Below are 15,513 nucleotides of genomic sequence, written 5' to 3' on the forward strand. Positions count from 1 at the left end.
GAATGGGGGAAAAGTCAACAGGAATTAAATTTCAGTGCAACTGTTTACTCAACTGTGGCCTGCAGTTATTGAAATTTTATCCGTGGTTTTGTGTGACTACCGCAGTAATGAATTCAGCATGGCTGTGATTTTCTCATTGCTGGTATTCTCACTTCAAGTAAAAACCTGTAGAATAAAAATGACGAAAACAACCCACGTCCATCACGCTGACGTTCGGATTTCTCCAAACTGTTTAATTGTAGCAGTTTTCAGTCTGTTAGAAAACTGAGGATGCGAGTCCCGTAAAACTTTTTTCAATCCTGTCGGGGTTTTTTTTCTTATTTCATCTACAGATTTTCCTTCCCCCCAACAACCTGTTAAGAGCCTCATCATACACTTAGGGAAGTCACACAGCTGTCAGTATTTTATTTTAAAAGACCAAAAAGGCCTGCCAACCACAATATGTGGGGTTTTAGCCACAATGATAGACCCAACTGCTTTTTTCCTTCCCAAAACATATCCTTGGCAATTAGAAATAAAATTGTTATAAAAATATTAAAAGCACTTCGAAGCACAATCAAAAGGTGTTGACTTTTATATCAATAACCCATAACAACATAGTTTCCAAAGTGGTCACGGCTGAGATACAGAGGGGAGACATGAATAACTAATTTTGCTACTGATGGTTTTCAAGGAAGATGCTGTTAAAATGCAAGTATACAACTTTCTTCTGTGAGGTTAACTTGTGGTTGCTGTTCGTGGGGTCAGGCTGTGTCTGTGTGAGAGTGTGTGTGTGTGTGTGTGTGTGTGTGTGTGTGTTGATGGTATAAAAGTAAAGTTTTTGGCTGGCTTACGACTTTGAGATAGTGGATGATTTTCAGTTTTTCAAATAAAAATCAGAAGAAGTTAATTTTCATTTATCCAATTAACATACTCTAAATACTAATTACTCGGGGTTCATACCACATCAGTCAATAGCCCCACTTCAACCGCTCCATAAAGAAACAGTTGACCTTGGCCTCTGTATGGTAAGGGCACAGAGAATGGCAAACCAAATGACCAACTATTTATTCTCAACAGAACCATAAACATCTGAGAATATCAAATGAACAAATACACACACAAACACATGGATACCTTTCTACCATATACTGATAGGTTTTGTCAATAACCGCATTGGGTGGAATTTGGCCATTTGCACTAATCCAAGTGCCCAAAGTTTATACACAACATACATCATAAATCCCAGCTGATGTGACGCCCAGGAAGCAGGCACTACCGGATTTGAGCTGCCACTAAAAGAGAGATCAAATCACTTCAAGTCCTCTGAATTAAGACCTTAGCTTGTCTGTTAGTTTCCTTCTCTTTCTCTCTGTTGTATCTTTCCCTGACAGATTCCATTGTCTCATGCTGGTTCCACCAACTTCTGATAGACTAACAATCTAATGGTTCCTTATTTGTAAAAAATTCTTAGTAAGGAGAAAATAATCCATGTTTTAGAGCCTGTCAAAGCCTATATCCCTAAAACAAGGAGGGACTGCCTTGGCTTCTCTGATACAGATTCCAAGAAAATGGTTTGAGAAAAGGTTTGTGTTTTTCTTTCTCTTCCCTCAACCCCCAACAATTTCTGTTTCACTCAGAAAGTCCAAAGATGCACCATTCTTTTTACACCTTTTTCCAAATGGCACCATTACTTTGTACTGAATAAATGAATCAAACACTAAAATGCAACAAAAATCATCCGTTAGCATTAACGAAAACAAACAATATTTCCTAATTACAAGAGAGGCTGGGAAAACAATGCTTATCTTCAAGCAAATGCTATTTACTTATTTGAATCTGCATCAACACTGGCCACACAATGCCATTTTCTGGGTCACACCCTTTACCATTTGGAAATATTTTACCAGTCACTCCCAGGTACCCACTTAAATGCCTACAAAGGATGTAACACAATGAGTACATCGCACCTTACGTGCATTTTGGGGAGCCACCACTAAGACAGAATTTAAAACATTAACAGGATTTAGTCACATACCAACTGCCATATGTATGTAGGAAACATCTGTAAGTGGCCCATCTCCCTAAATTCCTCCAGGTAGCAGCAAGCAGTTTCTCACACCGATGCCTATGTTATTGAAGTCTTGTTATCTACCCAATTCTGCTTGGGTATTTCCATTTATTTCTATTCTCCTAAGTCACCTACTTTTCTCTCTTATAGCCCTCATTTCTCTTTTACCCTTGATCCCTTATTTTGTTTCTCTCATCATAAGGCTTAATAAGTCTATGTATCTATTTTTTGATTCAAGCTCTGGGAACCATTTCTCCAAAGATTTGTTTTATTGCAAGTAGTTAAACTTTAGGCTGACGCATTAGAGGCTCAAAGGAAGTGGCCAGAGGTCCACCCAACCTCATTTTCAACCACCATTCCCTAAGACAGAGGGGGCTTCCAAGACTCTACTTCTCAAGCCCTTGGCAGTTCCGTCTCTTAAAGCCAGTCACTGGGGCCCTGGTGCGCTAGTGGCTTCAAAGATTCTGCTTACAGTCGGAGAGCCGGTGAGCACCAGGCATTCGCAGCGGTCAAACGTCAGGGTAAGCGGTAGCATTGGCACCCACCGCCCTCCACGGCCCCCGCTCCAGAGCTCAGTACCTGCTGCTGCTGCACGTGGGCCAGATCGGCCGCCCCCACGTCCACGGTCGGCGTCTCCCCGTTGGGCCGCCCTTCCCGGAGACCGCCGCACTCTAACAAGTGGTTGCCGCCGCTTGACCCATTCTGGATGGCTGAACCGTTACTTTTCGTCTCAGTCCCAGATTCTTGCATCATGACTCAAAAACCTGGTAGAAGGATTTTTAGGAGGGAGCCGGGGAGAAAGAAAAAAGCAGCTGTTAGCACAGTTGTTATACATTAGGAGAAGGGCCCTGCCTTCAGTGTTGCCAAAATCTGTAAACAGTTGTCATTTCCTTTCACTCACGTTACCCCTTAGAAATGGTCCAATTGCCTAGTTTTTGAATACAGAACTGTATAGCACAGGGAACTCTATCAGTATTCTCTAACAGCCTAGACGGGAAAAGAATCTGAAAAAGAACAGATGTATGTATATGGATAACTGAACCACTCTGCTGTACACCTGAAACTGACACAACATTGTAAATCAACAGTAGTCCAATATAAAATAAAAATTAAAGTAAAAACTTGAAAAAAACAAATTCAAGTTTTACTAGTATTGTTCTCTATATGTTATCTTTTTCCCCTTAGAAAAAAACAATTATTTTCAGGTGAACCTAGAATTTATGGTTAAATTTCTGTGATTATATCTGGATGCTTTGCTCGAAAACTGGTAAGTCATTCTGTTCAGCATATTAAGTGTAACATTAAATTTTAGTATACGCAGGCTCTGTGTGGTGTGTTACACTCTTAGAGAAATATTCTCCAAATTCAGGCTATCAGAAGATGACGCACATTACCAATAGGTCCCCTGAGGTAATCCGTGCTGAAAACCCTTACACTCAAAACCCTAAAAGCACTTTACAGATTCACACTCCTTGGACTCATTCAGGTATTGAAACTCTTCAAAAGTGGCCTTTCCAATAAGATAGGCCTCTTTGAGGGAGAGGGAAAAAAAACTCCCCACTTTTCAGAAGCTAAACAAATTCAGACTCTTAGTTTGTCTTATGGTTAAAATTCTCCTGAGAAGTCCCATTCAAAGTTAGGTGTTTCTCATACTGGATTCCTAACCTCTAGCTTGGTTTAAGGCCTGAAAGGTCTGGGCCTCTTATGTTTGTTTTGGAGAAAATGTTGCCTAGGCAGACCAAAGAAAAGTTCTGAATCTGAAAGTACTAAACATCAAATTTAAAAAAAAAGGAGAGATATATATAGTAGTCCCCCCCTTATCCAGAGGGGATACGTTCCAAGACCCCTAGTGGATGCCTACTGAATCCTATATATACTATGTTTTTTCCTATACATACATACCTAAGACAAAGTGTAATTTCTAAATTAGGCATGGTAAGAGATTAACGATAATAACTAACAAGAAAAGAGAACAATTATAACAATTACTATAATGTAAGTTATGTGAGTGTGGTCTCTCTCTCTCAAAATATCTTGCTAGACATATTTAATGCCTTTTCCATCTTAAATAAGCACTTATCACGCACTATGGCCATAACTTTTGCCGCTCCAGGTATGACAGCAAAACTAGCATGAATTTCTTTTTTCTTGATTCGTTCTTCCCACAGATCTTAGCAACTTCACCACATGATTTTTTTTTTCTTTTCTTATTACGTTGAGAACTTTCACCTTCTCTCTTAAAGGAGGCAATTTACGGCTTCTCCGTGGCACATCCAAATTGCCGCCATCACTAGTCTTGCGCTTTGGGGCCATCATTAAGTAAAACAGATGTTACTATTTTACTTAAGGTGTAACAGGTGAACATGGGCACTGCGATACTAAGACACAACCGAGATGGCTACTAAGTGACAAATGGGTGGGAAACGCTGGACAAAGGGGTGACTCCCAGTGGGTTGGAGCAGGATGGTGAGACTTCATCATGCTGAGAATGGCGTGGAATCTAAAACTTAAGAACTGTTTATTTCTGGAACTTTCCATTTAATATTTTTGGATTGAGGGTAACAAGCCTCAGAGAGCGAAGCTGTGGATGAGGGGGGACAACTGTAAGTCCAAGACAAGTCGCTAGAGAATGTGGCCTTTGTGTAAATACATTTCACACTCCTTGTTGCTCTCTGGGTACAAAACCATGTTCCCAAGGAGCCAATTCAGCTCTCAGTAAAGATGTCCAATTATGACAAAAGACAGTATTTGCTAATATCAATTATGACAAAAGACAGGTAATATTTGCTCATATCAATTGTGACCACCAGTGTTGTGCTGGTCCCGACTGCAGGCGATTTGTATGTATTCTCCTATTTAGTTCTCAGGACAATTCCTAGCCCCAGTTTCTAGATGAGAAAACTAAGGCTCTCTGAGACTTATTTTAATTTGCCCAGTAAATATCATAGCTACCAGTGGTGGAACCAAGATTTGGACAAATTCAGTCTGACGTGTTTTCTTGAAGTTGAGGTGAGGCGGGGGAAGGCAAACAGTGAAGACGCCAGGGTCACACGTCAAGTAGAGAGGCCAGAAAAGACAAGAGTCACTGAAGGAAGATGGCGGCTCAAACGTCCAAGCTGAGAAATGCCCGTATAATTAAGACTTTAGTAAAATGTGAAACACCAATCCTAGATAAAAAGGGGGGGGGGAGATAAGTTGGTTGGGAGATTGGAATTGACATATACACACTACTATATATAAAATACGTAACTAATGAGGACCTGTTGTATAGCACAGGGAACTCTACTCAGTGCTCTGTGATGGCCTACATGGGAAAAGAATCTAAAAAAGAGTGGATGTATGTATATGTATAAGTGGTTCACTCTGCTGTACAGCAGAAACTAACACAACATTGTAAATCAACTATACAATTTTTATATTAATAAAAACTAATTTAAAAAAGAAGGGCAGAAAACTTCTAAACAAACTGATTCAAATCATGGAAAGACATATGTATCACCAGTGTTGCAGATTTCTCCCCCCACACGTGAAATATGTGACAACAGGGAAATTTAAACACTCTGGGCATCTTTAGAGGAGGTTGCCTTCTTGCTAGGATTGGTTTTAAGTCTCTTTTCTATAAACTCGTACTAAAAACAAATGGAAAAATTAAAGCAGAAAAATTCCTATCTGTCTTTATTTCCTTTCAGTGCATAGTATTACCCAACGTAACTACAAACTTCATAAACCCAGAAGACATATCTTTTTTTAAAGTTAATCCAATTCTGAACTGGATTAAGAATGGCATTTTTTGTTAACAGGTGGGAAACAAACTCAGACACAACAGCTGATTCACTCTCGTCTCTTTAGATCAGATATTTCAGTGACTATAGTCCTTTAAAAATTGTGTTCATATTCTTACTGTCTGCACAGTAAAGAATCTAAAACTTTCTCCAGTATGCAAGAACCAGGCAAAATGCAAGTACCTAGTTTATCGCCCAAAAATAAATAAAAATAAATTTGTCAAACGTAGGTACTTTACCCCCCAACATTTTAGTTTCTCTGCCACAAACTTGCCCATATATATAGAAGCTTAGGAAAAGAACGTGTTCAGGGATTTAAGGAAGAGAACAGTTGTCTTACTGGTGAGCAAGGAAACCCATTTAATTATTAGGATATATCACAAGCATAGCTGAAGGAAAAAGAAAAAAGTTTTTAACCTTCCACAAAGCCTATCCATTACAGGGGTTTCCCACCCCACAAAGACAAAAGCACTGTCTATACCTAAACTCTATACCTGCCCTCAGAATGGGGCATGTTTAGCCAAACAGCCTGTCTTCAGGGGGCAGAGCTACAGGTAAAATGCTGCTTTCAAACCACGTGACCATCAGGACCCCACACCTGAAGACAGGTGTCGGTCGAAGAGATCCCGCTCCTGTTTCCGGAGTTTGACACCATCATGGTGGGTGGAGTAAGAGCGATCCCCAGTGCACAATTTGATGAGAAGGGTTTGGTCCATGCAGTTCCAAAGAAGACTGCCAAGTCCTCCAGCACAAGTTTTGCAGGCATCAAGCCAAGCAGCTTGGCTTGCGAACCAGGTTTGCGAGAGTGCAGGCTTTGGGACCAAAATTGCATAAAGGATTATTTTGGTCCGAGGATGTCCTTAATTAGTCAAGTGCTAACAGTAGTATGTCAGTTGGAAGATTTAAATTTTCCCATAATCTCCCACACCAATCAGGAGAAAACAGGTTTTTTGAAAAGCACATGTGAAAAATGAGGAGTGTCAATGTCTAAGAACATTTCTAACAATATCTGGGCTGGCAGTTTTTCTTTCTATGGAATGTTCCAAGCCATTTAATAAGCCTTTATATCTGTGTCATGCTGCACAAACGACAAAGCCCTCTTATGTACTTTTCAAGCGCAGAAGAATTCTCTGAGGGAGAAAAAGCAGGGAATGCTATTCCCATTTTACAGATAAGAAAACTAAACCTCAGCAGGTTAAGGAAGAGATGCCGCCAGAATCGCTCCCCCTTGCAGACGTGAACTTGTCCGTTCAAAAAATGGTGAGAGAATTTCCAGTTTGCAAAGTCCTGTGCTAGGTGGTGACGCAAAGTATATCGAGGGAAAGAAAACAAAGTCAAAACCCAAAAAGACAACAATGAGGGTGGCAGGTAGACAAAGAAAAGCATCTAAAATACAAAGCTGAAAGTGTGAGCATTCTTTAGCAAACCACTGTATTTGTCTCTTTCTACTGAGTTTTACAATTTTAGCATCACCTAAAGCAAGTCATGGGAGAGGCATCTGTGTTTTCTAACATAGCATGCTGGACCCTCTATTCTTCCGTGCTTGTCCCAGGCACCCAGTGTGCATAACCTCCGCTTCCCTCTGGGACACCCTACAACCAATGAACTGCTTTGCTCGTGACAAATTGAAAACAACAACAGCTCACAACCACCCAGAGTGCCTGAATAGGAAAGACATGGCACCTGGAGGGCACGGCCATGCCATACCCACTCGTAAGTCCTTTCTGGAGAAACAAAGCCCAACCTTCCTCTGGCTTTCTCTATGGTTTCTCTGAAGGCGTGGGGCGTGTTTAAATCACATATGATCCATTCAACACAACCTCACAAAAGCTGATGCTACAAATCGCACAGATGTCGGAAAGCTTAAGGAAGCCAAAATGGCCCGCTTCTCGTCTTGCTTGGAAACATTACAGAGCTACTGATTTCAAAAGATCGATTTTTATGCTGGAGGGACTTGTAGGAAGGATAAGAACTGAGTTTAGCGTGCTTATTTATTGTCGTTGCCAACAGAGCTGCTCTCTGGAAGTATTCTGGAAAATTCATAATATCCTGGCCAATGTATTTATAGTAAATGAAAGCAATGCTTTCTTATTATGATTATTTCCTTGGTTACAGTGTTGATGCTGAAAATTTAAGGAAAATAAAGCCCTTGTTATCATGCTTGTGAAAGATTTTAAGCTAACAAAAAGTTCAGTCTTGATTCCAGGGCAGTTAATTAAGGTTGACCAAGTCAGGCAGAAGTAAATTAACTTGGCTGATCAATTATTTATATGAAGCAGAATAAATGCCCTTAAAGAACTTGGTCTGTTCATGAAAGGATGTGTAAATTAAACTAAACATAGTTTTGTAAAATATATTTCTACGTCTGTGGGGAGGAGAAGAAAAGTTAACGGTGAAACCACTTTTTAGGAAAATGATTAGAGTGATTACATGGTCCTCCTCCCACCCAAAAAAGAAAACTCCTCTTTCTCATTGTTCATCCATGTGTGAGGACAGAAGGAAAATGGCATGCATTTTGAAGAGATAACAGAAGCTCTGAGGAAGAAAAAAAAAAAAAAGAAGGAAGGATGGAAAGGTGGAAGGAAGGATGGAAGTGACGGAGGAAAGAAGGAAGTGGGGAGGAAGAGGACAACTCTAGAAATGGAGAGACTATGTGAATTCCTATACAAGCGTCCCTCAGAGACGGTGCAGGTTTGGTTCCAGACCACTGCCACAAAGCGAATATCAAACAAAGTGAATATCGCAATAAAGCGAGTCGCAATTTTTTTTGGTTTCCCAGTGCACATAAAAGTTACGTTTCCGCTATACTGTAGTCTAATAAGTGTGCAATAGCATTATGTCTGAAAAACAAGGTACATCCCTTAATTAAAACATACTTCATTGCTGAAAAATGCTAACCACCATTTGAGCCTTCAGGAAGTTGTAATCTTTTTTGCAATAGTCATATCAAAGATCATTGATCATAGATCACCTTAACAAATACAACAATAATGAAAAAGTTTGAAATCTGGCAAGAATTACCAAAATGTGACACAGAGACACCAACTGAGCAAATACTGCCGGAAAACATGGGGCCGACAGACTTGTTCGACACAGCGTTGCCACAAACCTACAATTTATAAAAAAAGAAAAAAAGAAAAAAAAAAGAAAAATGCAGTTTCTGTGAAGTGTAATAAGGCGAAGTGCAATAAAAGAAGGGCATGCCTGTATTCTGGAAATCTTGAACATGTTCTGACGCCATCATCAGTTACTCTCCACACAAGGTTTGCAGACGGGTCAAGGAGGGTGGGAGTCAGGCTAGCTCTTGTTCTAAAGAAGTACTCTTTGGGATTTCCCTGGTGGTGCAGTGGTTAAGAATCCACCTGCCAAGGCAGGGGACATGGGTTTAATCCCTGGTCCGGGAAGATCCCACATGCCGTGAAGCAACTAAGCCCGTGCGCCACAACTACTGAGCCTGCGCTCTAGAGCCCACGAGCCACAACTACTGAGCCTGTACGCCACAACTACCTAAGCCCGCATGCCTAGAGCCTGTGCTCCACAACAAGAGAAGCCACCGCAATGAGAAGCCCGTGCACCGCAACGAGGAGTAGACCCCACTTGCCGCAACTAGAGAAAGCCCACGCGCAGCAATGAAGACCCAACGCAGCCAAAAATAAAAAAAAAAAGAAGTACTCCTTAAAATCCTCATGTTGCATCATGAAGTTTCAAAATCGTGATCATGTTCATGTGGTTCAGGAAAGAAGAAATAAAACCTGTCTGTATTAAGAATATAAAGCCAACATACACTTCTGGGTCTCAGCAGGTAAATGATCTGGTTCCCTTTAAATGTGCAAACGATTTACCTGGCAACACGATACACACCTAGGAGTTTTAAGGTGTAGCTAAGGGGATCATCCCCCATCGTAGTTCAGTGGGGTGGCCTGGGAAACTAAACCACCCGGTAGTCTTACTTACTCTCATTCAAGTCACGGAATCAAGCCACAGAAAGCATCCAGATGGAAGTTAGAGCCTCTCGGTAGAAGGCTTTACATTTCCTAGGGTGAGACACATGCTTTTCAATCGTTCACCCTTTACCTGGCGAGATGCTACTGGGGCAGGTGGCAGTGAGGAGATGAAGGGCTGGTGGAGGGGATTACAAGTGAAATGTAGGGGTTAAGGAAGCGGGTGATGGAGGGGCCTCGACTGGCCCCAAGATACTGAAGGACTGTCTACAAGTGGTGGGCTCATAGCATACTCTCAAAGATAAAACAAGAAGGAGGGGGGGGGGGGGCGAGGAAGAAAAGAACAGGTGAAACAGAGTGACCACACCTGATTATTTTCTCATCCAAGAGCACTTCGGCAGGCTGTCAACGAACCCTTCAGACACCACCGTCTGTCCGTCCACTGCCCCACTGGCAGGAGTCCCATTTCACGGAAGGACCATCCAAGAGCCAAGTTTAGGAAGAGAAGTCAGGGTGCTGACTGTGCTGTGAAGGCACCATCTTCCAATACCAAATTTTCATAATTATAACAGAAAGGCGTAAAATTTTCTAACGCGTGGCAGTTCAAAAAAGTAATCAAGGGAAGGAGCCGGAGGGCTATTTTAATATATGCAAAGCTAGTGACCCACAGTAAATGGGAAGTAAGCCACAATGAATACAAAGTAATGCACACAGACTGAAGTCCTGGTCTGATGAGAGACGGCTAAAATTAACACCCAATTAATTTCCGAATTGACAAACAAATGAAACCCATAAATCTACTTTCTCATTAATTTTCTCGTGGTATAATTTAAAGCAGTACTATGAGGGCAAAAACTGAGCATTATCCATCATAAATACCAAAAAGATAGCACTGTACCACCATAAATTATGCATATTACCTGTTGTTAAAAATGATTTATGAATTATCAACTTTACAATGCACTGTAGATACCTAGATCTATCTTTAAAAATCCGAAATTTCTTCTTAAAGAGGAAAAAGTTCAGGAGCAATGAAATGGTCGAAAGCATGTTAAAAAAAAAAAGTGGCCACTTATTTATAGTCATATGGGAGGATCAGGGCAAAATTGGAATCTTCATAGATCTTAGGTTAGAAGGGATTGAGAGTATCATGCAGGTGATGGGCTGGGCCACTCGGGGAGGAGAAGAAATAAATAAGGTCCAGGAGCATCCCTCCTAGGAGGCACTGGCATTTGTGTGTTAAAGGAGCTACCCATCCCTCTGCCCTTCAAGAATGCAGGAAATGCAGGGTTTGGTGTGGCAAAGGAATGGGTACAGCCAACAGTATGGTGGATACATCTCAGAGAGCCAGAATCTGTAACAACAGGGATTCAGTGAAAAAAGGAATCCTCAGTTGGTGAGAAGTTTGGGATGAAAATTATGTTCATTGTTAATAAGGTAATAATTAATAACAATAATACTGCAAAAATTAATAATAATGTAGCTCTCTTACATTTACAGCTCAAAGGAGGGGGAAAAAAAAGAAATAGGAACTAGTTTGTATTTATCAATTGAACCAGAAGCACTTTGTATTTATCAATTAAATGGAAGAAAAAGCATTCAGATTAAAATGATTTCCTTCTGCACCTCTCCACCTCCGTGTGTTTAATAAGAATTAAAAGCCAAAAATTCCTTTATCTCCAACTTGACTTTCAGACACGCCTTGCACAGAATAGGAATTCAATACATAATTGCTGAATTTTTACCTAAATGATTACACAACAGAAAAACCCAAGTCCAACCTCTCAATCAAATGAGATCAAGGGCTTGTAGTCACCACCTTTTATGTTGCTTCTTCTAAAATACTGTTTCCTGTACTTCTTTGGAATGACTAACCGTTTTGCAGTTCTAAAACTCAGAATAGAACTTGGGCCATTAAATCATTTTAAGTCTTCATGGAAGTAGGATTGTCCCAGTTGTTGAAAATGTAAAGGTAATCAACCAACAAAAAACGCTACCAAAACCCACAGTGAACATTTAATATACACAAGGACAATTCAGAGGGCCTGGAGATGGTAAATAACAGGATGTTTCATTTTCCCTGTAATTCATGACCTGGAAGAGAATTAGAAGAATAGGGTGGTAACGAAATGATGTTCCTAACAAAAAGATGGTTTCCCTTTTCTACCAGCCTTTCCAGGTGAAGACAGGAGACTTCAAACTTCCAAGGAAAAGGCATTTCTGAATTTTAATTCCAGGGCAGCAAAGCTTTTCAGAGAAACTGCAGATGCCGCTGTCTCACGACCTGTTGTAACCAAACTTTGAGACTCTGTACTCTTTATAAGACATCCATGAGTACAAATGACAAGCATCCCACCCTCTTAAAAGTTACAGATGTCTAATTTATATTTTTAGAACTTCGGCAACCATTGGTCTTGTTTTCCTTCTCTCCCAGTAGACAAGAGTTTAAGTGTTGTGATCATGGCAACTGTGGGCAAACTACACAAGTTAGAAAGAAGCCGCTCTAGGAAACAGAAGTACAAAGAAGAGTCCATACCCACTCCCTGTCATATTAATCCAGACGAGCTCAAATAATTAAACAGAGACTAAAAAGGAGCCTTGCCAATCCAGGACTAGGCTGTTTGCTTTGCCACAAGGAAGCCGCTGAAGCTTAGGGTTTGACGGAGCCAGGTGTTCTGCGGAGCTTAATTAAAATGCATTTTCATAGAACAAAACAGATTTTAAGTTTGAGAACTAACAAAGCCTGTAGAACTTTAATCATTCAAACAGCTGAATTCTCAGAAAGAGTCTGGTGGAATCAAGTGACAGACAACCAGTTCAGAATATATATATTTTTCATTTCCATATTTTATATAGTTGCATATACATGGGGCTGGGTTCCTAACAGCAATTAATGACCAGCATGTTCGATGACACACTTCACGTGTCTCCCATTTCTCCTGCAGCCCCTAACCGCTCCGGTGGCCAGAGTGAACAATAAGTTCACAGCATCATTGCAACTTCATGAATGCAGCCCATCAGAAGTCTGTTGCCTGCATTTCTCCATTGCGTGAAAGGGACAATTATTTAATTTTATCCTTGAAAAACTCCAATATGAATGTATGCATTTCTCCCCCCTCTCCAAAGTCGCTCTTAACAGAGAGATTAGCAGGCTTTTACTGATATGAAAGACCACCATTTGTTGAAGGTCATGACCCCCCAGCCTCCAGCCTCACCCCAGTCTGTGGTGTATCCTTGTAATTTACAGCAAAGTCTAGCAAGCCCTGCCCAGTGTTGAAACACAAGGCAAAGTCAGAAACGGCAACAAACAATAATTTAAAAAACAGAAAACAAAGATGATGTGAGCTGAGTTTGCTCTGTTGTTTGCAAAACATGACAAAGGACAGGCTCCTGTTGGCTTTTATCTAATGTGCTTGCCAGTGTCCAAGAGTCTGAGTCTCTCTCTCTCACACACACACACGCACACGCACACGCACACCCTCCAAGCCGAATAAAGAGATACAAGGTCTGCTTTACTTAACCAGAAAGGATACAACGCCTAAGTGCATTTTAAAATGAGACAGGTAAGTGTAACAGGTAAGAATCAAAATACTAGCTTTTTAAAATATATCCCTGCATATTAATTATATGCTTTCCTCTCAGGATGTCTCTATATCACAGAGGAATTGTTCAGAACATATTAAACTAAAAGTTAATCTTCCTTTTTCAAACTTGATAGAGTACATGCATCACAGAGGGTCCACAGAGAGCCCACAGGACAACACACAACACATACCAAATGCAAAATCCAAGGATTGTACCTTTCGGAGGTGACTGCCTTGTTCATAGCACTAGACTTTTTCTCCTAGACCTTCTAAGTCCTTGTTTGTTCCACAAAGAGTTTTCTAGCCATCTGATGTTCTATTACTGAGCTAGTGGCCTTTCAGGAGAGCTCTCTCCCTTCTGAAAAAAGCAAACAACTGCATAGATATCATTACACTAAGGAAATCTCTTAGAAAAACCAAACAACTCGCTAATCTCTCCAGCCCCTTCATCTAAGCAAAAGATAAGAAAAGCAAACCTAAGTCTGTTTCAACCACATTCCAGGGACAAGTTCCCCTTTTTCTTTCTTTATCGAAATTCTAGCATTTAAATTTTTTTTTGTTGTTTTTTTGCTTTTTTTAGTGTGTGTGTGTATGTTTTTAAAAACAGACCTTGCAGGATAAACTGCTGCTCACACCCGCAAACAAAGCAATATTTGTTTAATAACGATTGCTGCCATGGGTACAGTAAACAAGGGGCCCAGCACTTGTGTTTATGAACAAACACATCATCTTACAAGAGCAATTTAACATTAACCAGGTGGAATAATCAACAGATTTCATAGGTGACACCAGGGGCAGGACTAATGTAAACAGAACTGGGGAGGAGAGTGGGGCTACTCTTCGGGAATCAAGGTCGAGGTAAATGCATTACAGAGTAAACAGCTGCAAAGAAGGCAAGATAAACAAACAGTCATTCTTCTGACATTTAGAGAGGCAGAAAGGTTGTATGTTACATAGATCAGCTGCTGACCACCATGAAATCAAACCAGTTGGAGACCAGGCCTGCTTGTTTGCACAATGCCATGTTTGCTTATAAACAACAATTTGCCGTTACCAACCCCGCATTACTCATCATCACGTAAGCCAGAGCGAATCAAGTGAAATCCGGTTAACTCTTTACTGGTGACGTTACTTAGCAATCCAAAAAAAGCATGGCCCTCTTTAAGAAAAACAGGTTCCCCCCGCCTCCCCCCCCACTCCCGCGCCCCAAATGAAACAGAGTTCAGTCAATGCCCTTTTATTTCCTGGCTTGTAGATAAAAATAAAGCATCTACACGGTTTCAACTACTATAGGTTGGATCTGGTAACAGCTTTAAAAGACTGTAATATTTTCATGCTTGAGTAACCATGCATTCACTTCCTGGGCTCATCTCCTTTTATCAATGAAATATATGGGTCAAACACGGATTCAGATCTGGAATGTTTTACCTAGACGGAAAACCCTGATGTTCCTTTCTCCCCAAGTTTCTTGATCCAAGATACCTTTAAGCACACTGTATCCACAAACAGATCTGTAGCATTCTCAAACACCCTGCAAAAACCAAACTATACCTGGTGATGATTTTGCCCTTAAAAAAGATTATATAAATACATTAATCAGTTGATGTTACCTATGAGGATTCAGCAGTTCATGCTGTCAGCTTCTCAAAGAAATCTTAAGTCTTCAAAGCCAAGAGTAAACAAGCTTACTGCGTCCAGTAACAAAGTGTCACAAAGAAATGTTCCACCTTCAAAAATTTGTTTCATGTGTACTAACATGTAAAACAGTATGCTGTATATCATAAGAAAGTTATCATACTCTATCAGAGATACTATATTTAGGTATACAATTTGCAATTAAAACATTAGTTTGGGAGTCTATTTTACAGATACTTTAACATTATTAAACTACTTAATTTTTGATATGTGTGAATAACATCCATTACTTAAAATTTAATAAGCAAAAACATACTGAAAGACAGTTTGGTAATTTATCTATATCTTACATTTATGATCAGTTAATTAATTTTTAAAAATTCAGCATTATGTCAGTGCAAAGTACAGCAAAACACTGCTGGATATCCGAAGCAGAATTTGAAAACAGAAAATGAAATTTAAAAAAAAAAGCAAAACTAAACATACACCTCAGAAGATTCTGGCAATTACATTAGTAATGA

At 40.2% G+C, this 15,513-nt stretch overlaps 1 protein-coding gene across 10 annotated transcripts in view; it reads right to left on the reverse strand.

The window, feature by feature from the left end:
• FOXP1 (forkhead box P1) overlaps positions 1 to 15,513 on the reverse strand; it is a 590,027-nt gene that overhangs the window by 222,444 nt on the left and 352,070 nt on the right. For all 10 annotated transcript variants that reach the window (XM_082412243.1, XM_082412253.1, XM_082412254.1 and 7 more), the window contains one exon: positions 2,630 to 2,814. In XM_082412243.1, coding sequence (XP_082268369.1) covers positions 2,630 to 2,803 — 174 coding nt within the window. In that variant the 5' untranslated portion in view covers positions 2,804 to 2,814. The remainder of the gene's footprint in view (positions 1 to 2,629; positions 2,815 to 15,513) is intronic.

Source organism: Balaenoptera physalus, assembly GCF_965194825.1.
Source record: "Balaenoptera physalus genome assembly, chromosome: 11".
Lineage (NCBI taxonomy): Eukaryota > Metazoa > Chordata > Mammalia > Artiodactyla > Balaenopteridae > Balaenoptera > Balaenoptera physalus.